The following is a 24908-nucleotide window of genomic DNA, read 5'->3' on the forward strand; positions in this document are numbered from 1 at the left end:
CTATTAAAGAAATTTTGTCTCTTTGTATTCTGTTTTTTAAGAAGCTGGACAACAATTAACAATTAAAAATGAACCTCTTGATTATAACTTGCGATCTGTGTGACATTTATTACCTTTAGATTAAATATATACATGTGAGGATGGGATAAAGTATATACGAATGAATATATGAAATGAATATGTGAAACATTTCATTTGTTATCTGGAAGTCCTGTTTTTCTTTTTCTTTTTTTTTTTACGAGTATTGGTTTTTATCACATCAAAAAAGTTGACATGCAGGTCAGAGTTGTTTCCCGGTAGAAAGTGGAAAGCCATGTGTTAAAAGCCACAGAACTGGCTACTCCTGCCAGGTGTCTCTGAAAAGGGGCTGCTGCATGAGAACTCATTTAAGTTAAAACAACCCTTCACGTATCAAAGAAATGTGTCAAAATAACCTCAAACGATTAAAATATAATATATATTTATAATTCCAGGCCCTCAGAAGCAATCATGGTAGTTAAGAACAAAGTTTTGAGTCATTATGCTAGAGGCCAACTCAACACATCTCTAGTGAGATGAAATTCGGAAACTGGCATTACAGCCCTGAGTTCCTGCAGAATCTCTTCTACGCGCCGAACTGACGGGCGAGCATCCTCCGTGTGGCCGGCGGGGCCAGGCGAGCGTCCTGGGAGGCGGCAGCTGGGCATCCTGGCTCCTTCTGCGGGCCTGGCCCTGCCGCGCCCCCGCCCCCGGCCCCCAGCCCACCCGGCTGTCCTCCCGGCCTGCTCCCTGCAAGGCCAGCGTCTGGACCCGCCTGACGGGCACTGGAAAATAAATCAACGCGATTCTGTTTAAATGTAAGTTTCTTCAAGAACCTGATATCTCAGTTACAAATAATTGAAGCTCCCTTTTAAAAAGAAAATAACTCCCTTGTAATCAGCTACTTTATGTGAGGAAAGAAGGCACCGTCACAGCAACTCATGGCCGTCCAGGGCCCGCGGAGGGCGGCCGCGTCTAGCTGGCGAACGTCTTGCCCGTGGCCTCCTTCTACTTGTATGTCTTCTTGCCGTGCGTGAACGGGATGTACCGGTACTCGATCATATGCTTTATTTGCCTCTTCATCGTGATACAGAAGAGCATGATGAAGTACATCACCAGGATGGGCCAGAACACCGGGACGTTGAATGCCTCAAAGAAGGTGCAGACCATGGCCACCAGGATGCCCTTGGTCCCGCGTGCCAGGATTTAAACCCTGGGAGTCTCCTAATGGAGGACTGGAGCTCCTCATTCTGTTTGGTTGGTAACGAGGGGCCATCGTCTGAATCTTCCATTAAGGAAGGATCCTCTTTTGGAGAAAGGAAAGCTATAAGGAGATTTAGATGGTGGATTCCCAAGGCGTAGGTCACGATGTACCAGCCTCGCAGCAGGTAAACTCGCATCATGTAGATGAAGCTCAGGCCCGGCGTCACCACCCATTGCACAGCCGTGTATGGAGTAGACTTGTCCAGCCAGGCCTGATAGACCTGTCCAAGACTTGTGAAAAATCTGTACACCACGGAAGGTTTCCCATGGATGGAATCTCCCACACTGTCACCTTCGGACCTGCTGGCGGTCCACTGCCGCCAAGCGCAGTCTCCCCAGGGCCGCGGGAAGGAGGACGCGGGTGGCGGCCATGCGGGCGCTTCTCTCGGTCCGGGAAGAGGCAGCCAAGCACCTGGAAGTCCTGTTTTTCTTTCTTTTTTAAAAAATAAATTTATTTATTTTATTTATTTATTTTTGTTTGTGTTGGGTCTTCGTTGCTGGGCGCGGGCTTTCTCTAGTTGCAGCGAGTGGGGGCTACTCTCCGTTGCAATGCACGGGCTTCTCACTGCGGTGGCCTCTCCTGTTGCAGAGCACGGGCTCTAGGCACGCGGGCTTCAGTTGTGGCTCGCGGGCTCTAGAGCGCAGGCTCAGTAGTTGTGGCGCATGGGCTTAGTTGCTCCGTGGCATGTGGCATCTTCCCGGACCAGGGCTCGAACCCGTGTCCCCCCCCATTGGCAGGCGGATTCTTAACCACTGTGCGATCAAGGAAGCCCCTGTTTTCCTTAATCCTTGATATACCTTATATATTGAGTAGTTCTAAGGTAGAAATTGCTGACATTATGTATTCTACTGTTTTAAACTTTTTTTCCTAGAAAATACTTTATTAAAAAATATATGTTATGTCCTATTGTGAGGTTTTGAAACTTATGCATTCATGTGTAGGTATGTTCTACCTTTGGTGGCATCTACTTGAAGTAGGTAGAAGGTATGATTCTATTTATATAGCAGTGGTCTTTGCAACTAATGTTAAACATAAGGAGGCATTAAGATATGTCATTAGGATAAGCCACTCTGACTTGTCACTTGTAAGCTGTGCTGTCCAAGTATCACAGTTTAGGAAAAAAAAAAAGGAAAGCAGTAACAAAGGCCAAACAGTACAGTAGCACATTCCTATTAAAAAGCAATGATAACAATCACAGCTACAGGATATTTTACAATATAAAAGGCTATTTTTCTTTACATCCATCAAGTGAGGTGGGTCACACAACTATTAATAGTCATCAATATAAGTGAGAAGTTGAGGTACAAATATAGTGATTTGTCCAAGACCATTTGATCAGTAGTTAAATTCTGCAGAGCCTTGAACCTGGCTCTTTGACTCTTAGATGATGGACCATAGGTAATCTAAGAAGATGCAGAAAATGACATTAGAATGATCCAGAAGGCCTTCAGACCTTTGGATCCTTGAATGACTCACTTGAATTAACTTAAAAGAATGTGCCAGTCCTCCTCCTTTTCCCTCCCCTATGAGCTTCTGTATTCTGGTCCTACCTCTCCCTCCCCTCCTCTGCCACTTCATATAGACAGAACCACGAACGGGGAGGAACTTGATGAAGTCTCCAGGAACAGGGCTTGACTCCATGGCTAGGCCTCCCTGGAAACGCTTTGTAGAACCTAAAAGCCTTAGCCAAATCTAGGGAATTAACCCAGAGATATTGCAAATGAAATCTCTAAAACCTGCATTCTGGCTATCTAGGTTTGCCCGCCCTGGTCTCCACTGGGCAACCACTGACCAGGACATTTTAAACCAACTTTTGTGACTATCCACCTCTGGCATTTGATGCTCTCTGAACTCTGAACTAACTCTCTGAACTCTCTGAACTCTGAACTAGCTCTCTGAACTAACTGTTTGGAAACTGAGGGAAGGAACCGCCCCTGGACTTCATGGAATATTCTGCCTATGGTACTTGGGCAGAAACAGGGTTGATAATTTTCCTGCATCATGAAAAGTCCTCTCTGAAATAATCATAGAACCATTTTATCATGAGTTTGTAACTGCTAAGCTCTGAAAAGGCCAACATGGAATTTTAGGGCACCTTTATCTTCTTCTGCCAAAGTTCTCACCCTGCTGGTAGATGCCTGAAATTCCAATTTATTTATTTCTTCAGTTTAAGATTTTGTTTTCCGTTCACATGCAAACGGAAAGATAGCAAGTTCAAATGCTATTCATCACAACTTAGTCTTAATAGGTCTCTTCTCCCTCCCTCCCTCCCTCCTTCCTTCCTTCCTTCCTTCTTTCCTTACTTCCTCCTTTATTTTCGTGTAGCTCACATTTATTGTACACATACTGTGTTCTAGATACAGTGCTGAATTAGCAATGTTTAAAGAAAAGTGCTAAAATCCTGACACTTCTGGGCTTGAATCCTTGCTTGCCACTTACAAAGCTGTAGAGCCACAGAGAAGTAACTCAATCCTCAAGCACCTTTCACTTTCACATCTTAAAATGGCAATGTTAATACTAATGCCTACCAAATACAGTTGCTAAGAATATTTAAGATAGCTTGTGAAACCTTTCCTAAAAAGTATATTTTGATAGCAAGAGAGGTGAGGACCCATGAGGGAGGACACTGACCACTGAGAGGGACAAGGATAGAGAATTAGCCAGGCCTGAGGACAAATACCACCAATTTCATCATTTGCTTGATAAATCTCTCATAGAAAGCTGTCTTTGGTTATTTCACCTTTGCATCTTTCCATTTCCCGGGCATAATTCATGGTAAATCTGAGTGGTGTCATGGAAAAGCAGTGAACAAGGAAATTTGTGTTCCAGTCCTGACCCCGCACCCATCAGCATGTGATAGGCCATGTTACTTTCCCAGACGTTATCTTCCTCCTCTATAAATTGAGGGAGTAAAATGAAATGTATTGCACAGAGCTCTTCCAATTCTCAAAATGATGCATGATTCTAACTTACTAAAGACTTCCTCGACCCCTTAAAATACTGTTTGAATGCAAGCATTCCCAGGTCCACTACAAAAATCCTATAGACGTTATATCTCTGCATAGTGGCCAGAGAAGTACAGAGAACCATTTGAAATATTGTGATAGAATTGAGCTGTGCTTTCTCAAAACTTCTCTGAGACCTGGGTTCAATTTGTAGGTTCTGGCAAAGCCTCCCAGAACCACAGTATTCTATCATGTTTATGGAAGGAGATACTCTTCTCCACTGAAAAAAAGCATTACACTGTCAAAAAGAAGTACTGGGTTCTACCCATGGTTTTGGTACTAATTAATTAGGCAACCTTGGGCAAAGCAAATGACTCTGGACTTCATTGTTTTTGTTTGTGAAATGAGCTAAGTGTTCTAGATAATCTTTACGTCTCCTTGTATTGACAAAATGCTCAATTACAGTCTCGGAACTACTTGATTGATTCATGAGTTAAGAAAAAATTTCAGATTGGAAGCCTCCCCTTAATGTGTCAAAACAGGTCAAACTACAACTTTTCAATGAAAAAAATTTCTTTTGCTAGCACCACTCTTAAATGTAATCATTTATCTTTCATGAGAACAATAATTGTCATTTTGTAGGTAGGGTGTTAAGGTCCCTAGTGTGCTTTGAATTACTTGGAAACCACACACACACACACACACACACACACACACACACACACACACAGCACTTATAAATAACAAGTAAATTCTCTCCCCCACAAGGATACTAAATTTAGGCTGGAGAAGCATTCCACATGCTTTTAAACATAGATCTAGTGTCTAATAGCAAAGATCCCTACCACAGTACAGAATTTTTCCTTTTCTGTTTTTCTTCATTTGCTGAGGTTTTACATATCAGGGCAAATATTGGTCCTCTTATAAGGTTTTACTCTTCTTGATCTTGTATCTATTTGTGGGAATACCTATTTTCTTGAGTTTAAAGAACCACTGATCATTAGATTCACCATTGATTAAATAATAAGTTTCCAAAAAAGGAAAAAAAATCACAATATTAAAAGTGTACCTTGATTAAAAGTTGCTTCCTGATTTTGAAAACCATAGTTGTGAAAAATGGGTATCTTGAATCAAGGAAGTATGATCAGTCATTCAGTAAGGAGTAGGCATATTTGAACTATTATCCAGAAGTCCCTGACTTTTCTGGGAAGCCTTTTCTAGTGGATCTTCCCTTTGAACTCTGGATATCCTGGATACTAACAGGCAACACTGCATCATATGCAATGTCTTGACATTTGTATCCCAAGCTTCTGTGATAAGTTCTTCTGATTAAATACAGTTGTATGATCCTACCCTCTGAAAACTACTGGTGGATATATTGAAACAATTGCTCAGTTTCTCATGTTACAGATCCCTAGATCTTGTTGCATTGTGCAAACAAATTTCTTTTCTCCCGCAAGAAGTAAAAGCAGAGCTCCTAGAAACGGAGCTGGGTTGCAAAATTATTGAGAAGCAAAAAATAAATTAAGAAGAGTCATGATTTTACCAATTCACTGGCAGAAACTTATTGATACCCTGTTGGAGAAAAATAAATGCTAATCGTTATAAGTATAAAATTAAACTTTGGAATCTATGTTATCTTGGGTAAAAGGACGAGACAGTGAAACCAAAGATACATTCTGCCATTAGGACCGTATTGCAGATTTGAATTCACTGAAAAGTGCAAAATTGGCTTAATCTTATACTTGGTGGTGATTGTTCAAGTTGCTAACCAATAGCTCTATTTTTTAGCTAAAGCCAATAGCTAAATTGTCCCATGGATTCATGATACAAAAGGGAAGTTTTGTTATTCTGTTTTATTTAAATGATATGAAAATTACACTTACAAGCTACCTAGATATGTGAAAAAATTTCTGTAAAGAATTCTAGATGTCAGTTTAACCTTCATGGGTTTCTAAAATGAATTATCAGCTATATAACAAGATTGAATTTTATACTTGTGGAAGGAGAGGCATATCTCTGGGTAGTATTTATTACAACATCTCCTGTTTCCTCACCTCTACTTTGTTTCAAGTATCCAAACATGGATATGGGTACTCTCCTTACCTCTTTTTGCAGCCTCTGTTCATTTCCTTTCCTCTGGGCCTCAAACTTTCCCTTGAGATTCAGCTACAAAGCATTACCCTTTGACAGGGTCCCAGAGGTAAAGTCTGTTGCTCTCTGTTCAAGTTGATTCAACTCCACAGATATTCACTGGATTATTATTATGGCTGGGGTATTTTAGTAGTGACTTTTCTTTTTCCTATCCTCTTTAAATCTGACTGCTCTGGCTCCTATTTTGCTAGGGACTCATTAGAAGGCCACAATTTATCTTTCAGAACTAATCTTATGTGATAATGACTTTACTCATTACCCCTGCTAGATAACTTCTGCCTTTAAATGGTGGTTGCCAATGCCTTTAAAGTTGTCTTGAAGTCTTAGTCACCGGGATTAAGCAAGGCCACTTGAAGGTGCTCAGTGCTTCTCAAATTATACCATGTAGAAATTTCTCTATTCACTCAGTAGGAATGAAGATGTAGATCAGGAGCTAAAGCTGGCTTTGATTTTATTTTTAAATATAATAAAAATCAATAAGAATGTGCTTTTAAAATGAGCTTTTTTTTCCTATTAATAATTCTACCTTTTCTCTAGTCTTTTGAAATTATTATTTTTACCAAATGACCACAATAAACTTATCACAAATTTTTCAAAAATCACCCTTGGCACAATCAAAAAGTGTCTGGAAATGTTGCTTATCATGTCAAACTTCCAAATTAGGCTTACATTTGTATAACCATATTAATCTTCTCAAGCTAGAAACAATATATACAGAAACATTTTTCTATAAATATTTACCAACATGCTGTGTTGAAAATCAGATAGGGTGAAATATTGGCATTTGGTTGAATTGATCTAGTTAATATATGTACTATAAAAAGTATGTCAATCCACTTACAGGCGTTTGGTTGATACAACAAATTTTAAAATTGAGAGTGAGAGATTCATCAATAAGAGTTGGAGAAGTATAAAATACTTCTCTTTTAAACAACATTGTCATTTAACTGATTGAAGATTTGTTTAAGGGGAAGAGTTTGAAGAATTCTCTTCCATGCATGAAGTGAGCTGATTGTTTGTTTCAACTGCTACTCTTAAAAAAGACTAGCTAGATAACCCAACAGTTCTTTTCTAAATCATGAATTATTGTATAGATTTGTAAAGTCTAAAATAATACAACTGCTCTCAAAAAATCCCAATGTCTTGCTCTTTAGTATTCAAACGACAAATGAGACAACCAGAGCTGATTTGTCTTTATTTATTTTCAAAAAGTACCTGGGGAAATCACCGACTTTGTTTATAGGATTGTTTACCTGTGTTTAAAATTAAATCTGAATTCCTATAGATGGATTTCTTCTCTGAACATAAATATTGCTTATAGCTTGCCCTTAAAAATGATATAAAATATTTTTATAGGCAAAGAAGCAAGTAAGCTGAAAGGAAACCCCAAAAAACTTATCAAAGCATTTTCCTTTCATTGTGAGAACTGAGTTTACCTTACAATTGCCTCAGTAAATCCTTGAAGATTTTCCTAAATCAACATGGTTATGAGTTGTCTTGCTGAGAATAATAACACTTTTTAGTACCCTTATTTTTTGTAAGTCCCTTTACATTTTGTGAGAAATCTTAACTTCTTGGTAAAAGATATTTTCATTAGAATAAAAATGGGACTTTCAGATGCCTGTCATTTTCTAAAATGCTTTGAAGTTTGAATTTTTTATGTATATCAAGAGAGTAACTCTCTCTGAATAGAGTGTACTAATGATAAATTTAGGATTTCAAGGATCAACCTACATTACAGTTACAAAAACTATACCTGCTATTGACATCACAGTCAGCTTTTGTGTGAATTTCATTTGTGACAACTATTTATTATGCTTATCAAATGGCAGGAAAAAGCTCCAACACTGAAATTTTAAAACTAGAGGCAGGCACTGAATATAGATGGGCTTTGGACCAATCAGATAATGTGATAAGATAGTGCCAAGAGGTCAAAGCAGTTGTAGAAAATGAAAGGAAGTTAAAGTATTCAGGGCTATTCAGCAGCTCATTTTTTAAGAGTGCTATATTTCTGTGGGAAGCTTGAGAAAAGGGCAGGGTAGGCAGAATTCCAAGATGGCCACCAAGATCCCCCCTCCCCCTTTTGCATTAATCGCCTCCAACTTGAGTAGGAAGGAGACTTGGGAAAAAGATGTATGTTACTCTGATGAGTATGTTACATTATAGGGCAGAAGGGATTATGCAGATGTAGTTAAGGTCACTAAGCATTTCACTTTTACCTAATCAAGAGGGAGATAGATAATCCTGGATGAACCTGACCTACTCAGCTGAGATTCTAAAAGAGGTAAGAGAGATTTGAAGCATTAGATTCTCCTGCTAAGCTTGAAGAAGTAAGCTTTCTATGTGGTGAGAGGGTCTATGGAGGAGGCTACAGGGCCAGGATGCGAGGGTAGCCTCTAGAAGCTGAGAATCGTCCCTAACAGCCAGCAAGAAAATAGGGTTGTTGGTCATACAACCACAAGAAAACAAATTGTACCATCAGTCAGTGAGTTTGGAAGAGGACTCTAGATTCACAGATGACTATAGCGCCTGCCAACACCTCGAGTTTTGCCAGGTGACACCTGCGCACAGGACCCAGCCAACTCCAGTTCACCCTCCTGAGTTAGGAGAACAGTGAGGTAATGAATTTGTATTGTTTTAGGCTACTAAATTTGTGGTAATCTTTCATGTAACACTAGAAAACGAGTATAGTTAAGAATGAAGCTTTTATGCTTCACTTAAAAATTTAGAAGAGCCCTCAGCATGGCAGTGGTGGGCCAGAGTTGAGAATCTCACCGAGATGGGATGTGAGCCTTCCAGTTGGCCAGTTCCTGTCTCTCCTGATGTCCACCTGACACTGAGATGGAGTATCATCTGCAATCATTGCTCTACTGTTATTCTCACAGAACGTTACAAATGTTATTCTTAAACATTTTTTTTTTTTTTTTCTGAACTCACTTCTCTATCAGAGTGGAAAATGAAAGATGGAGCTCCAAGGGCTCCTTGTTTCTCAAGGCCTATCTGCTCTCTTCATTTTGGAACTTGTTGGCATTTGTGATTGTGATCCCTGGAGATTAAAGCAATAATTGATTGAAAGCGCCTTGTATAACCCAGACCAGATGCTTAGCAAATGTTAGTTTCCTTCCATCCAGGCTTTCTGGTAGTTGTTTTGAAACGTTTGGACACAGACTAAAGTGATTGTAATATTCCTGGTGATTCTAAGTGGAGTACCACAACAAAATGTTGGAATCAAGCAGGAAAGACTAAGATTAGATTTCGAGTAAGGTCGAGAATATAAAGAGGGAAGACAGTATGATAACCATGTAGGTGACCCCAATTTTTCCTTTCCATCTCTACTAAAATCAATGAAATTTCTCCCCAGAGCCAGGAAAGGGAGAATATCATCCCCTGTTGCAGTGTTCGCTTTCAGTTGCCTATATATTCCTGGCCTCTGGGTGAGGTTAACTGTGCAAAGGAAAGTCACACTTTCAGAACAGTTAGATATTTTTTCTCGCTAAACTACACTGAAGACACTAATTCCATTTTTTCCTTGGCTATAGATAGGTGAATTAGCAAGAAACCACTCCTGCATTGTCTTCTAGTCTTCAAATGAAGCCTAATTAAAGAAATATATAGTTTTTATTGAGCTGCAAGAAAAAGGTACATGGGGCACAATTAAGTTTGCATCAATAATTAAAGCCATAAAATTATTAATGTAGCAAATATTACACATTAGTAAGAAATATATTTGTCACCAACTGCTGCATAAAATCCCTCTTTCATAATCTATCATCCAAAAGGAGAAATAGAGAAGGAATATACAAAAAAACATTAGGCTTCAGCCTCAGGTTTATTGCTGCTGCAAGTAAGATGTTTGCCATATTTCAACTCTACCATTTCTAAGATTCAATTGTTCTGAATCGATTTTTTTAAAGTGAGAAAAAGGGGCTTCCCTGGTGGCGCAGTGGTTGAGAGTCCGCCTGCCGATGCAGGGGACGCGGGTTTGTGCCCCGGTCCGGGAGGATCCCACATGCCGTGGAGCGGCTGGGCCCGTGAGCCACGGCCGCTGAGCCTGCGCGTCCGGAGCCTGTGTTCCGCAACGGGAGAGGCTGCGACAGTAAGAGGCCCACGTACAGCAAAAAAAAAAAAAAAAAAAAAAAAAAGTGAGAAAAAGATATAATTGTGATAATAATAGCTTGTATGTAACATGAAGTTTTTATTAGGGTAATGGAAATAGTTATCAATCTTCCCAATATTTTCCTCTGATAAGGACTGCAAGTTCAGTATGCAGAGAGGGAAGGGTCTTCTTCTTGCCTTTGCTCCGTGTCTCTTGTCTGGCTGAACCTGAATCATTCTGCTCCCACCCTCTTTGGAGAGAGAGGGTTGGTGTCAAAGCTAGCTTTCTGATGAATGGATCACCTATTGAGAAAACTCTTTTTTTTTAGTCATTAAATGTCCACTGGAGAGCGTTAAGGAATGACTTTGTATCTCCTCCCGACCCCCAGGCATCCCATCCTGTACTTCTTCTAGGAAAGCCCTATCATCTGCTTCCACAATCAGCTGTTTCCCTGCATGTATCCCATAGGTGTACATATCATAGGCACCAATATCTATTTAAGGAGTAAATGAATGAGGTAGCACAGAGTTGTTTTGTTCAAATCAAGATTAAGATTGCATGATTTACTAAGCATCTCAATCAGCTTCCATTAATAAATATAATTTTCAAAAAGTTAGTTAATACCTACTATGAACAAGGTGAAGGAGGTTAAGTTTTCTCTCTTATAATCCAAGAGGGAAAAGATAATGTGTAAATGGACTGTACAGACTGCCACTAACAAAATGAAATGGGGGTTTCAAAAGTGGAAAATGAACATGTAGTTAATTTGAAGACTTAGGAAAGCTTCATGGAGAAAGTGACCATTAGGATGTGTGGTAATGAATGGGAGGGATTTAAAAAGGGGGAAAAATTCTGGGTAGCCGAGTGATTAGATGTGCAAAGAAAAGCATAAGCAAACAGAGGGAAAGTTGAGCACATGTCTGGGGATAGCTTGTGTTTCAACTTGGCTGAAGCAATTCCCAAGCAAGACTTGAGAAATGAGACTTTCAGAGATGGATTAGAGATCTGTTGAGGTGGCCTTTGAGTGATAGCCCTGGGAGGTTAGTGATCAAGCTCTGTGTATCATCACTCTACACAGAATGTTCTGTGTTTTCACAGTTGGCACTACGTTCATTTAGTTTTGTACCCTGTTTAAGTGAATTGCAGTCTCATTGGTGCCTAGTTTTTCTTGATTGGGTTCTCTGGCTCCGATTTCTTTTGTGCCTTTCATGGTTCTTTGCTTATGGTAAACAATAAGTACCAATGCAGTATCCACTGATTTTTTTTTATTTGATTACTGAATTGTTTGGCTGATCAACTCCAAGGTATTGATGTTTTATAAACCATCTTGATTTTCTCAAGAGCATTGGGGGGTAGGTATGCCCATTTTACATGGGATCAAAACAAGGTGCAGAGGTTAAGATATTTGCTTACTTTCTTCCAATGAGACCAGAACCCCCATATGCTTGTTTCAAATCCTGGGCTCTTTCCTTTGTACCACATTGTTGTAATTGCTAGAACATGGAAACTTTAACGCTTTATAAGATGTTAAAGGAAGGAGAAAAAATGCATTTCTGGGATAAGAGAGAAGTCAGAGTGGTCCTCTTCCTACACTGATCCAAATTTCACTCAGAGCCAAGTGCTCAGTGGGACCCAGTTAATCTTTCTCACAAATGTTAATTTTGCTTACAATTTTTATTTTATTTTATTATTATTATTATTTTTTTTGCAGTACGCGGGCCTCTCACTGTTGTGGCCTCTCCCGTTGCAGAGCACAAGCTCCGGATGCGCAGGCTCAGCCGCCATGGCTCACGGGCCCAGCTGCTCTGCGGCATGTGGGATCTTCCCGGACCAGGGCAAGAACCCATGTCCCCTGCATCGGCAGGCGGACTCTCAACCACTGTGCCACCAGGGAAGCCCACCTACAATTTTTTATGTCTCATTTCTTCCAGGATTTGCAGGCAAAACTATATTAGAAGTCTTTTTATTCAAGCAATACTGGGCCATCATAATAACAGCTATTATTTACCAAGCACTTACTGTATGCTAGTCACTGTATAGCTGCTTTACACATATTACATTTATTCCTATTGGAATTCTGTGAGCCCATTTTACAGAGGAGTGGTTGAACTAACTTCGAAATCTAGCTCTGCCTTCAGATTCTGAGATCTTTCCTCCTGTCTCTAAAACCACTGGTTTCTAACCAGGAATATACTTAGAGGGTCTATTCTCAAGCTCTAGCCCTAGGCAAGAAGTCTTCTCCAAAAGTAGTTCCATTTGTTGCCTGATTCTAGTCTAACTACTTAGAAGCTATTGAGAGACAACAATGTAATGTATGTTTTTTTTTATCTTGAAGGGACTTATACTTCAGTTAAATCAATCAAATACAAAAACAGAACGATGACAAGTCAATGGTACATATACATCAAAAACTATGCATTCTAGAAGGCTGGTAGAGGGAGAAAGGAGATGAGGGTAGAGTTCAGCCCTGAAAATTGGGTAAAATGTGAACAGAAAGAAGAAATGTATACTTGGTGGGGGTGATAGAAAGCACCATGAGAAAAAGTGCTGGCTTTTGAATGTGTTTGTTTATTAAAATGCTTCCCATTCATCTCTGAATTATCTCTTGGTTCTTCCTAATGACCTATCACAAAACTATTTTTGAGCCACTTCACATGGCCATCGTATGGAAAATTGCATAGTCAGAGTAAGACTTAGAACCATTTAGATGCACTTAAACGTCAGAAATCAAGCAAAGCACGAATAAGCCTAAAGGTAAAAGTGATAGTTATGGGCAATGCAAGGAAAGACTTTCTCGATAGTCATTATCACCTAAAACACTAACCTCCATCTGGTTTGCACTACTAATTTAATATGTGGGTGGAGGTGTGAAATTTAAAATCTTTTGAAGAGAGTAGGGCAGTATTTAACCTCAAGAGAGTGTGATTTCTGTTGCATAATTTGAAAAAAAAATGTGGTAACACCACAAACACTTACATCGCCTCTGATTTGAATGTTGCTTGATGATGTTATCATGGATTTTTTTCTGCGCTGATACAGATATCTAATACTAAATCACCTGAGATAAATCTGCTATGAAAGTGTTGAATTGCTTCAAAAATTTTTGCTTCTATCAGGTGGTTTTCTCTAAGGCAGTGGAGCATCCAGAGACATTAGACTCACCAATCCTGAAAAACCCCGCCCTGCCCCATTTTCTTAGCTGCTTGTATATTATGCCTCTGAATCCTTTCTACTGATTTGTCTTACATTATTTACTTCAGCATTTAAAACAATGCCAGCAGGGTTAGGATTTCAACTTATTGTTCATTCAGGGTTGAGAACCATTGATTTAGAGTCTTCATATTCAAAAAGATGGATGTAGTGGGTCTTAGTCATAATATAAATATCATAATGGAAAAGCTCATCAAGTTGAACCAGGCTCAACCCTTTTAGGGAGAATGAGAGATGTCCCCAGTGGGATACCAATTCTGTGCTAAAAGGTAGAAGGCTTTCAGGAACTTGCCTAAAGACTTTTAAGAAATTAGAACTTGAGTCTTCTGTCTCCAAATCCTGTGTCCTTTCTACTAGGTTATTTAATATCTGTAATTGTGTATGATTTGCTCAAATATCACAGCCTTGGGAGAGGTTTTCTTTGACTGTTCAATCGAAAATAATCTTTCTCTAGCAAATTACCGTGTTTCATATTATTTTTTCATAATAATACACTATTTGAAATCATAGAAAGTAGTTCCATGGGAGCAGGGACCTTCGCCATCTTGTTCACTGCCACATCTCCAGGATCTAGAACAGTGATTTGTATACAGTTGTTGAATGAATGAATCAGGGAGAATTTTGCCTTCCTACAAATATGTCAATTTCATCATGTGCCTTATGTCTAGATAGAGGTGGAACAAGGACACTTTTAATAGGATAGGAGGTTTCTCAGAGCAGCAGCTGCATTTGAGGCAGAAAATCAATTTCTACCCTGGATGACATTTTCAAAAGAGGTGTATCTGGTAGCATGGAATCTTCTACCTGACAGGGCTTATGTCAAAATACTAGGATGTCTAGATGAGTGGCCCACATTCTGTAGAGAGGGTGTGCCATTCAAAGATGCCCTGAACTGTGCATGCAGTTTAGCCCTTGTTCTAACAGACTTTCTGGCTGCACAAATAAGAGAGTCACAGAGACTTTGTGAGTATACTTACGTTCAGCAAGAAAGTTTGCATGCAAATGCAAATATGCACAGACATTTTATAAGCTTTTGTGGGAAACAAATATGGGAATACAGATTCCCCAAGTTAACTAGTATTTGTAATATTTTTGGTAATGGGGTGGAGGGTACCTGTCTGGTATGTTCTCAAATATTTAAAACACAGCCATTGTTTAAGACTTGAAATTCACAATAAGATGGAGATAATATCAGGAAAAATGTAGACTATTTATCACAATTTATGCAAAGCATGTTAAGTAAATGAACCCAACCAGTTGTCATGTACACACCACTGTGCTAAGGAATGCTTTTCCTCCTGGTATTTGTTGGTGAGGAAAATCATTACCAAAGCGATTTAGCTAATTCATTCCCATGTTTGGAATTAAGCATTTTTAACAGTTATCTACTTCCCATTGTCTGTCTGGGACAAGCCTTTTCTTGTCAGTAAAGTACTTAGCTCTCTGCTGCCAGAATTGAGATAGGGACATCAGAATCCTCTTGTAAACTCAGGAAGATAAAGACAGGGAAGCTGGCTCCTGCCTAGGAGTCAGGTTGGTGAGGGGTTGGAGGGGCTGGGAGCTGGGGGTCACGGAGGAGGGAGTGGGGAGAACAAAAGGACAGATTTGGTTTTATTTGTAGGCGGAATGAGGCGACTGCTTACTTTGTGCCATTCAGCATCCTAGGAAGTATTTGTATTTCTTTCATTCTGCTTCTTCCTCTCCCACTTCTCATGCAAACACATACATACACACACACACACACACACACACACACGCACACACACTCTCCTTCTTTAATAAGGAGACATGGCTTTTATTTTATAACTAGAGAAGAGACAATACTGCAGGTAGAAGAAAATTATTGATTAATGTTCTCATGCATTTGGAAATAACTTTTAATAGGTCTTTTCCTGAGATGGAAAAAGAAGGTGGTTATAAATTTGGGGCTTCTACTATGTACCTGGTTTCATCTTAGAAGAATTAAATACACTTTCAACATTTCATTTAATGTAAAACTTAGATGAGGCTTTGGTAGGAGGAAGATCTTAGGCTCTTAAAATTAGGTAAGCAATAGGAAACCTTTCTAAATGGGAAGCCAGCTTTTTTGCAGACAAGTGTGTCCACTTCAGAATTTTCCATGGGGCTGGATTTTTTTTTTTAATGGGAACACAGGATTAAAAAGGGTATGGGTTTTTATCCTTGACTCCCAAGAAAGTTTACAGTTTAAAAACATTTTAAAAACTAACACTGATAAAAATAAGCTAAAGTAATGAGAAGGCCATCAATAAGTTGACTATTGCAATTATAAATTAATAGAGGTGGCTCCTCTTGACCTGCCCCAGATGTCATGTCAATTGATTAAATGTTCTGAGACAACGAAATGGAAAAAGACAACTTTATTATAATGCTTCAGGCAGGGAATATTTTTATTTTGCTATTAGGAGCACATCCACATGTCAGTGACCAATTCCATTTGGAAAAAAGACACTTTGGGGGATATGTACGATTAGAAAAAATCTCCAAGGTGAATCTTAGGTCTGAACTAACCACCTCTGTTATTTTTAGTTGACATTAGGAATCATAAAAGATAGGATTTTAGGCTTTATTTTGACTCAGGGCAGAAGAATTGTTGGTTCCATCTCTCCTAGGTATCATGGGCTGGCAAGGCCCTGCTGGGCTGGTAACCTCAGCAGACATAGCCAGGGGCATGGCCTGCATTGGGGTCTCTGCATGGCCTGCATTGGGGTCTCTGCATGGCCTGCATTGGGGTCTCTGCACATCTATGACAGGGACTACATTGGAAAAGGTGTCAAGGAACTAACAGATTTTCAGCTGCATTCTCCTACTAGCCATTCTGAGTGTGCTGAGGATGCTATCTTTTTGTGGGTGTTTTGGCAGCTATGGGTTTGCCTTCTGAGACATCTGTTTGAGCCTCTGCTTCTCTGTAGTGATAGGGTGAATCTGAGAGGAAAAAAGATCATTTCCCTTTTTTCCCTACTAGAAAAATGTCTTGCTGTAAAAAATAATAGAACCTATCTTTATAACCTCTCAATAGGAGATGAGAAACCCTGGTTGAAAGAGAGGTGTATTTGATATTTAGGAATAGTTGATAAACTAAGATTGACCATGTGCCTGTAATTTGATCAGCTATACAAAAATTGGTTGTCTGGCAGGCAGAACTAAATCCCTAATCATTTGAAAAATGGTCTGTTGAGTGGACCCATAGACACGTAATCTCACATCTCCTAGCCTCTTAGGTCAGGAAGCTGTTACTTATGGGGGCCTAAACACCTTTGCAACGGGCCCTGGCTCTGTCCCTTCAAGAAACAGGCAAGCAGTTCCTTTGTGTCCCCAGAGACCTTGATTAATGTAATATTTAGCACATCTGTTTCAGGTCAAACAATCATATTTCTCTGACCTTCTCCCCTGGATTTCTATTCTAGTCATTTCTTATTTTTACTGTTTTCGCTATCACCTTTTTTTTTTTTTTTATTGTAACATGTCCCTTTTAAAATGTGGAACATCTAAACAGAGCATAATGTTTAAAAGTACTTATAATGCTGGTCATAAGAAAGGAGTAGAGAAAGTCATGACTTTTGACTCTTCAACTTTTTAAAATACACACTTATTCACTGTCAATTTTAGTGACCAAATTTATTGCTGATTCATACAACCTGAATGATTTATTCTCACTTACATTAACAGGCTCTGGAAACCAAGAATATCATTCAGTTACAAATACAATATGTCCCAGGCATTGTGTTCAACTCCAGAGTGAGAAAATGGTGGTCGTCACTGTCCTGGAGCTCATGGTCAATGAGGGGATGGAACGCTAATTAGGCAGTAGTATTTGTTACAACCCAGCAGTATTTGTTTTTGTGGTAAGAGGAAGAATAGGATGGTAAGAAGGCATATAAAAGGGATACCAGTGGTCAGGGGAGCCTTCCTGGAGGAAGTGTTATCTAATTTGAGGACTTCAGGAACCCCTCTGTAGATCAATGGATAAATGAAATGTAGCTGATCTGACAGCAGTATATATATAGTCACCCAGTTCTGTCCACCCAGTGTGCTGTATTTTGCTATAACTTTAAAACAGAAACAGCAGTAAGACACCAAGTGGGAAGAGACAATATGATTTCCTGGGTCTCACCTACTTTAAATTCTGTGCTTTAAGAAATTACATTTGGATATTAGCTTTTTTATCTTATTTGTAATTTTGAAAAGTATTACTCTTTCAAAACTCATTACAATAGCTGCATTGTTCTTTTAGGGATAAATCAGTTTCTTTTCAACAAATACTTAGGATGGTTAATAAACAATTTGCTATTTTTTTATTCTCATTTGTGCTAGTATGAAGAATCCTTAGGAGATCTTTGAAAAATTATTTTTATCTAGAGATAACAATGCAGAAAAGTAAATTGTTTGGCAAAGAATATGAAGCATATGGGCAGAGATACAAGAATTTACTGCATTTATAAGTCTCATTATGACTCTATAAAATGCAGCATCATTTGTCAGTAAATCAAAGCTTATAAAAGTAGCAATTGTGAATGCAGTTGGTTGTAGTATCAAGAGAATGAGGATTAGGAGTGTAACTGAGATTCCTTTTATGATAAATTATCTAGCTCCTGGCTACCGTGTATGAGCTCTATTAACTGCCTATAAATTGTTCATCATAAAATCTAGTTCATTCTTGTTAATTAGGCCAAGGCTTTTATGAAGATTTTTCCTCTTCTCTCTGAAAGCCTAGGCTGACAGGAGAGTAGCTACACCAGAATACTGAGGAAGAAAGGGACCCTCTGCTAAGTATAATGCTGTGTTCTTTAAAAACTAATAATTAAAAGAGAAATTCCTGAATTAAAATTACTTTCGCTTCTTACTAGTGAAAATGGAATCGTTCTTTGTAGTCACAGAGGTTAAATACAGCCAAAATAATTGCGTCTTCCAACTTTAAATTCTCTCAATCAATAATGCAAGAAAGGAAGGGTGTATGTATAACAAAGACTGGATATACCCATTACAAATGATTAATACCAAGCAAGTTCCAGAAAAAAACAAATAGACATAACAAATGTTTCTGGCGTATCATTCCATGTCATTTTATTATGCATTTTTTCCCATGAAACTGAACTTTTATGCAAAATTATCTTGGAGGAAATCTTGTATTTGTTACTCATCTCCAATTTTTTTTCTGTTGTATTTTGCTTTTCATGGTGCTCACATAAGTGATCAACTGGCAGTGAATGTTATGTTTATATTATCTCATATTTTGCATTGCTAACTGGGTCCCTTGATACCATTTAAGGTGCATCCCTAATCAGCTCTCGCGTTTCACACTTCCCTTGCAATCTCTGGATTTTATGAAGAGTAGACACCCGTGCCCCAGTTCTGGACGCCAAAGTGGTTGTGACTTCAGGAAGTCCCAATAGTCAGAGCCACAGGCTGAGTCAAGCCGTGTGATTGCTCCCCTGAGATGCAGTTAGCAAGCCTCTCTGACAGAGGCCAGAGGCAAGGAACAGTCAAAGACTAGAAAAGTCAAGTCTGTTTGCACACTATCCTGTGCTTAACACCCATTATGGTGCAATTAAGAATGGTCAGAAGCACTATTATATTTGGAAACCCCAAATAACAGCCTAACTTGGGGGGAAATAGGAAAATCTGTTCAAAGCAAGGAAAAGTAGTTCTTAAATATATATATATTTTTATATATTTTTTTAAATGGGATTTTTGCTTAAGCTACTTCTCATTTAACTTTGTAAATGCTAATTAGCTAACAATGAAAGAAACTGTAGGACTGTTAGGTAAACTGTGTTTCATTTCTAAGATCTTATGGACACTTAGGTTTTGTCTCACGCCTTTGCACTTCACAGGACCCTACTTTCTGTTTCTCCTGGTTCAGCTTCTGGGTAATGTTGCTGGCTCCACAAGACTACAGTGCAGATAAGAGCTCATCTAAGTTCATTCTAAATTAGATGGTTAGGAAGACAATGTAGTTCCTTGCACTGAGTAATAGTAGGGGCTCTGCAGGGGGCTTACTGGGATGGACTGTGGTTTGAATCAGTTAACTTTAACACTACGGCTATAGTAATGCCCTAGAGATCTTAACAATGAATACCTTGCGGGCAATAAATTGCAACAGGCTTAAACATAATTATAGGGAGACTTCTTAAACTTTGACTAGTTCAGTTTTAATTGAAAGAAATTATTTTTCCCTTGAAAGACTAAAAAGAAAAGCCTTTAGAACATGATATTTATTTCAACAAATTGTTGTAAAGAATCTCTTAGTTAAAAACAAACAAAAACCTGTTCACTTTTTATTATCATCATCACTATCATTACTTTTATTATAATCAAATACTGAATTATAATGCATGGACAGTGGTCCCAGTTTTCCCCAAATAATTGGGCTCTTTTCTGAACCTCTTTTCAAGCTTTGAATAGGTAAATAGAAATGAATAAATATCAGATTTGGGTGTAGAAATCTTACTCTTATGGACTGAATGTTTGTGTCCCCCCACCAGCCCCGCAAATTCATTTGTTGAAGTCCTAACCCCCAATGTGATGGTAGTAGGAGGTATTATTAGGGGTTTGGGGGAGGTGATTTGGTTGAGATGAAGTCATGAGGGTGGAGCCCCTGTGATGGGATTAGTGTCCTTATACAGGAGGAAGAGACATTAGAGCTTCCTCTCTCCACCATGTGAGGATACAGCAAGATGGTTGACTTCTGCAAGCCAGGAAGAAGACCTTTGCCAAGAGTTAAATCTGTAGGCACCTTGATCTTGGACTTCCTAACCTCCAGAACTGTGAAAAATAAATATCTTTGTTTAACCCACCCAATCTATGGTATTTTTTTATTATAGCAGCCTGGGCTGACTAATACTCTTAGCTTATGGCAAAATTTCTCCCAACCACAAGGGCCAATATGTAGCAATGGTGAAAGCATGCAAAGAAGTGCCTGGGCAGATAGGGGAAGAGGAATCATGGTGAAGGCACACATAGATTTTAGGAAATCATCCCCCAAATATCCCATACCACTTAGGCTTTTTTTTTTTTGTATGAGAACTAGTCAGATGGTTCCACCTAAATGCAAGGGGGCTGGGAAATGGAGTTTCTGGCAGAATAGGCACTTTCCAGTAACAACTCTACACTATGGAGAGGAGCACATGTCTGGCGGACAGCTGATGGTCTGCGACACCACATTTTGTATGTTACTTTAAGCTTAGAAGATGCTTTTTACAGCTATATACTCTTTGAATTTTAAGGCCACTTTAGTTACAAGCAAAGTTTTTTAATGCTTGCACATTCGATCAGTTCAGTTGACTGACCAATTAACTGAGTGAAGTGAATCCACTTCATTGTCTGACTGAATTTACAATTGTTTGGCTGAATGGAATGGTTACTTTGGCATAAAGTTGTGCAGTAGTCCTATATAGATATAATCACACTGCAGCTGGTGTAAAATTTGTCTTTGTCACTACATTTATTTTTCTAGACACTGTCACCTTCCCTAATTTCCTTTCCCAAGTTCTTTTTAGAATGCTCCATTGTCATAGCTTATTCAGAAGAGTGCTTCTTTCAGAGCTTAGCTGAGAGTATACAGACCAAGTTTGTCTCAGTATTTTCAACACAATCTAGTTTATATGTTTTATTTTTGCTGTCAATACCCGATGGGGTCAATCCTACAGACCTCTTGTTTTTGAAAAAAAAAAAATCTCTTGTAGTACTGTGTTGATGGTCAGACTATTAGTTATATTGAAAAGATATCTTAAAAACCAGAACATGTTACTGCAGATTTTTAAAGGAAATTTTTTATTTTATCTCTACTTTACTTCTTAGGCTTTCAATCTGTATTTTTCTATCTTTGATTTTAGGGTGTTATCTCAGGCTTACATTAATGCCTAGCAATATGCTTTTATAAAGCCAGCCTCAACGTGGCAAAAGTCTCTACAGTTGGAGAAATTTTGAGTCAAACACTTAACATCTATTATGCACTTATATTTAAAATGCAGGAATTCAATAAAATGATCCATTGACAAATCGTGAGTGCCTTTTCTAAGCCCTATGAAGGCTGCACATAGAAATGAGTGATTGCCTCCAAGGAACTTACACTCTGGGACTTAATCACAGCACCTGGCACAGAAGAATTTGGTGGGGAGGATGAGGCATGTGGGGAAAAAAAAATGTTAACTAGTAACCAAAGATAGCCCACAATAAAAGCCTAATGAGTATTGTGAGAGATCAGTTCTCTGGATGATCAGCAGAGAGAGGGATTCATCATGGTCTAGAGCAACTGGGAAGAGAACACAGCGTGAGCCTTTAGGATGGATGTAAAGGGAGGATGTTGTTCAGATAAACTGAGAAGTGAGGCAGCCGTCTCAAAAAGGGATACGTGTAAACGAAATTGCAGCCCCTGGAATCCATACAATGTTTTTAAGTAACAGCAAGTAGATTTTTCTACAGGGAACTGAGGGTTAGTGAATGAAAATAGCAGCTTAAATGTTGGAAAGATAGGTTGCTATCAGATTGTGGAGAGCTCTAAATGTCAGTTTGATAAGTGTGGCCTTTATTTTATATTCAGTTGGGAACCATTGGAGATTTGGGGATGATCTATTTATTGACAGCAACCTGGAGCCTAAATTTGTCCCTAGCTTCAGATTTATCTCCCAAGCCCGGATTTTGAAAGTTATTACAATTTAAAGCACAGTGATGTTGGTCACTCCCTGGACTCCACCTCCTGTTTCACCTCCAACACACAAGAGTGAGGAAGAAATAAGCTGCCACAGGGACATTGCTTTCTCTACTTTATCAAGACAGAGTGATGTACATTCATTCACTTTTTCTTTTGAGGCATCTAAGAAGAAGCTGTGTCCTATTACAAAATTGAGTCTGAGGGGTGTGAGCAGTATACATATATCTCTCCTTTGAACTTTGGAGGAGATTGTTTACTGTTAACATAAAAATAAGACTCCTCACAAGTCATTAGCTTTTAAGCAGAATGACCTACACGTTTTGAGGTACTCTGCCTCTTGGACAAATATAGAAAGAACTGATTGTGGCATAGCCCCTGACTACAGAGCATCAATGAATAACCACCTGCACAGCTTTTTATACTTCTGAGTTTTGTATGTAATGGTTTGCAGTTGCGACCATGTGGCGAATGCAACAAGTTGACCACACTAGTACCGAGTTTATCTACACCATCTGCTGTCGTATTGACATCTGCTTCCTTCAACATAGCACCCTCCTTTTTCTTAGATATGTTCTGTTATTTCTTCTTTTCCTTCTTTATTTCAAGTCATATTCACTGATATCTGTACCATTTCATGATATCAAAAAAGGAGGCTTTCAGTCAGGGAGTAGTGGAAGGCAGGGACAGACAAGTAGTCAAAGGGCTCAGTAGGAAAAAAGTCATAATTCCTGGGCCCTGAAAACCGTGTAAAAAGGTGAGAAAGTATCCAGAGGAAGCATGAGAGAGAAGTGGGGGTTTAATTTGGGATTAACAAAAGTACCAGAAATAGCTGAGAGGAAAGATACTTCAGATTTTTGACAACACATTCCAACAGCGGTAACTCCAAGTAGCCTTCTGAAATCAGGGATCAACAGGTGAAGGCTTCCTTTAACTTTATTCTTAAAATACAGTCAAGATTAACTTGTACAAGCCACTTTTTTTTTGTGTGTGTGTGTTTTAGTTTATTTCCAACACACCATTCCACTTCATTTTTTCACTTATCCTCACAAGGTAGCTGTGAGTTAGCTTAGCATCATCAGGCAAATCTCCTGGCTCCCAACTCTTAGCTAATTCTATCAGAAAATACTGACTTTAATTGTGTATAGAAGGTGAAAATTTCTTCTGTTAAACAGTCACCAGATTTTTAGAACGAAAGCTAAATTTCAGGAAGCGCTTGGAATTCCAAAGAATAGAAAGGTATAGAAAAGAGCAAGTGTGTATTCAGTCTGAATCAACAGGATTCACCTGGGCATTATTTGAGTTTTTGGCCCCTGAAGCCATGGGTCAATGGTACAAAAATAGACACTCACCTCTGACAAAGAAAAGCATGGGAGGACATAGCTCCTTTTCTTTCAATCCCAGATCAAATTTAAACCTGCGATTTTGGAGCTTACTCATCAGAGGAGAAATATCATGAGCTATTTGCTCTCTCTGCTGTAACACAGCTCTGGCAAGCCTGGAAGTTATGTTGAGATCGTCAAATCTATAGTCAAGGACCATCTTTGTGAATCATGAAACCATATGCCACTGGGTGCCTGAATCGAAAAAAAAAAAAAAAAAAAAAAAACCCAACAGCAAAAACAAAAAACCCAACTCGACACCAAGGAAATCAGTGATGTGATCAGACAGTGCCAGGGCCCTTTGACCATCTTACACCTTCTCAAACTATACATTAAAAAAAAAAATCTTTGCTACTGCCTGAACCATGTAAAATACCAGAACTCCTGTAGTGTTAACAAGGAATAAAGATCTTGCACCAGATGGTGCCTCTTGTCTCCATCTATCTCTAGCCCAAACAATCTGCCAGAGTTTTGAAGAAAAATGCAATGTGATCATGTTGCAAAGTATATGAAGAAACAGTATGAAAAGTAATCTGGCTCAAGCAATGGAACCCAGAAGGAAGGGGATTATTATGACTCTTTGAGCCTAGGAATCAGGGTACTGTTAGCTCTGCATTTTAGTCCATAATTACAAATGGTATGCCCAGGCACAGCTGGAGGGTGAACTTCGCACCTGAGTGAGATATCTCTGTATCTCGGCAACATATTGATATCAATCAATATGGTTGAAATTTCAGGAATTCATCTAGATATTTTGTTTCTGTAAAACAGAATAAACTGTTTGATGACTTTAAAAAAACTAACAAGCTAGGAAGGGAGAGTTCACAGGAGAACTTATTATTTAATGTTTATTTCTGTATTTGCCCTGCAGTTCTGAATTTGGCCATCTTGGTGATGAGATCTTGGGTACAGTTTGTGCATCTCCTTTGCAGAACATTCTTAAAAATGTTTAAAATAAGCTTGGATAGTTTTTTTTTTTTAAATTTCTCTGCTTCTCCATATGACTTTTGTGGCCACAATATTTTCAGGTATCTTGCTGTCCTCTCGTACTTTGATCGTGGTATTGTTACCTCTTTGCCATAAGATCTTTGATCTTTTATTATCTTTAGATTTTATCTAACACCTATAGAATTCTAAAGTGTTTTATGATCAGAGATTATTTAATGGGAAA

The 24908-nt window shown here is 38.8% G+C and overlaps 1 protein-coding gene across 1 annotated transcript; it reads right to left on the reverse strand.

Annotated features, from left to right (window-relative positions):
- Positions 1-1026: 1026 nt before the first annotated feature.
- Positions 1027-23897, reverse strand: LOC131755690 (protein RER1-like). Its single transcript, XM_059062348.2, is given in 3 exon segments — positions 1027-1211; positions 1214-1714; positions 23708-23897. Coding segments are annotated over 3 exon segments (876 nt in total).
- Between the last annotated feature and the right edge of the window lie 1011 nt (positions 23898-24908).

Source organism: Kogia breviceps, chromosome 4, assembly GCF_026419965.1.
Source record: "Kogia breviceps isolate mKogBre1 chromosome 4, mKogBre1 haplotype 1, whole genome shotgun sequence".
In the NCBI taxonomy this organism is placed as follows: domain Eukaryota; kingdom Metazoa; phylum Chordata; class Mammalia; order Artiodactyla; family Physeteridae; genus Kogia; species Kogia breviceps.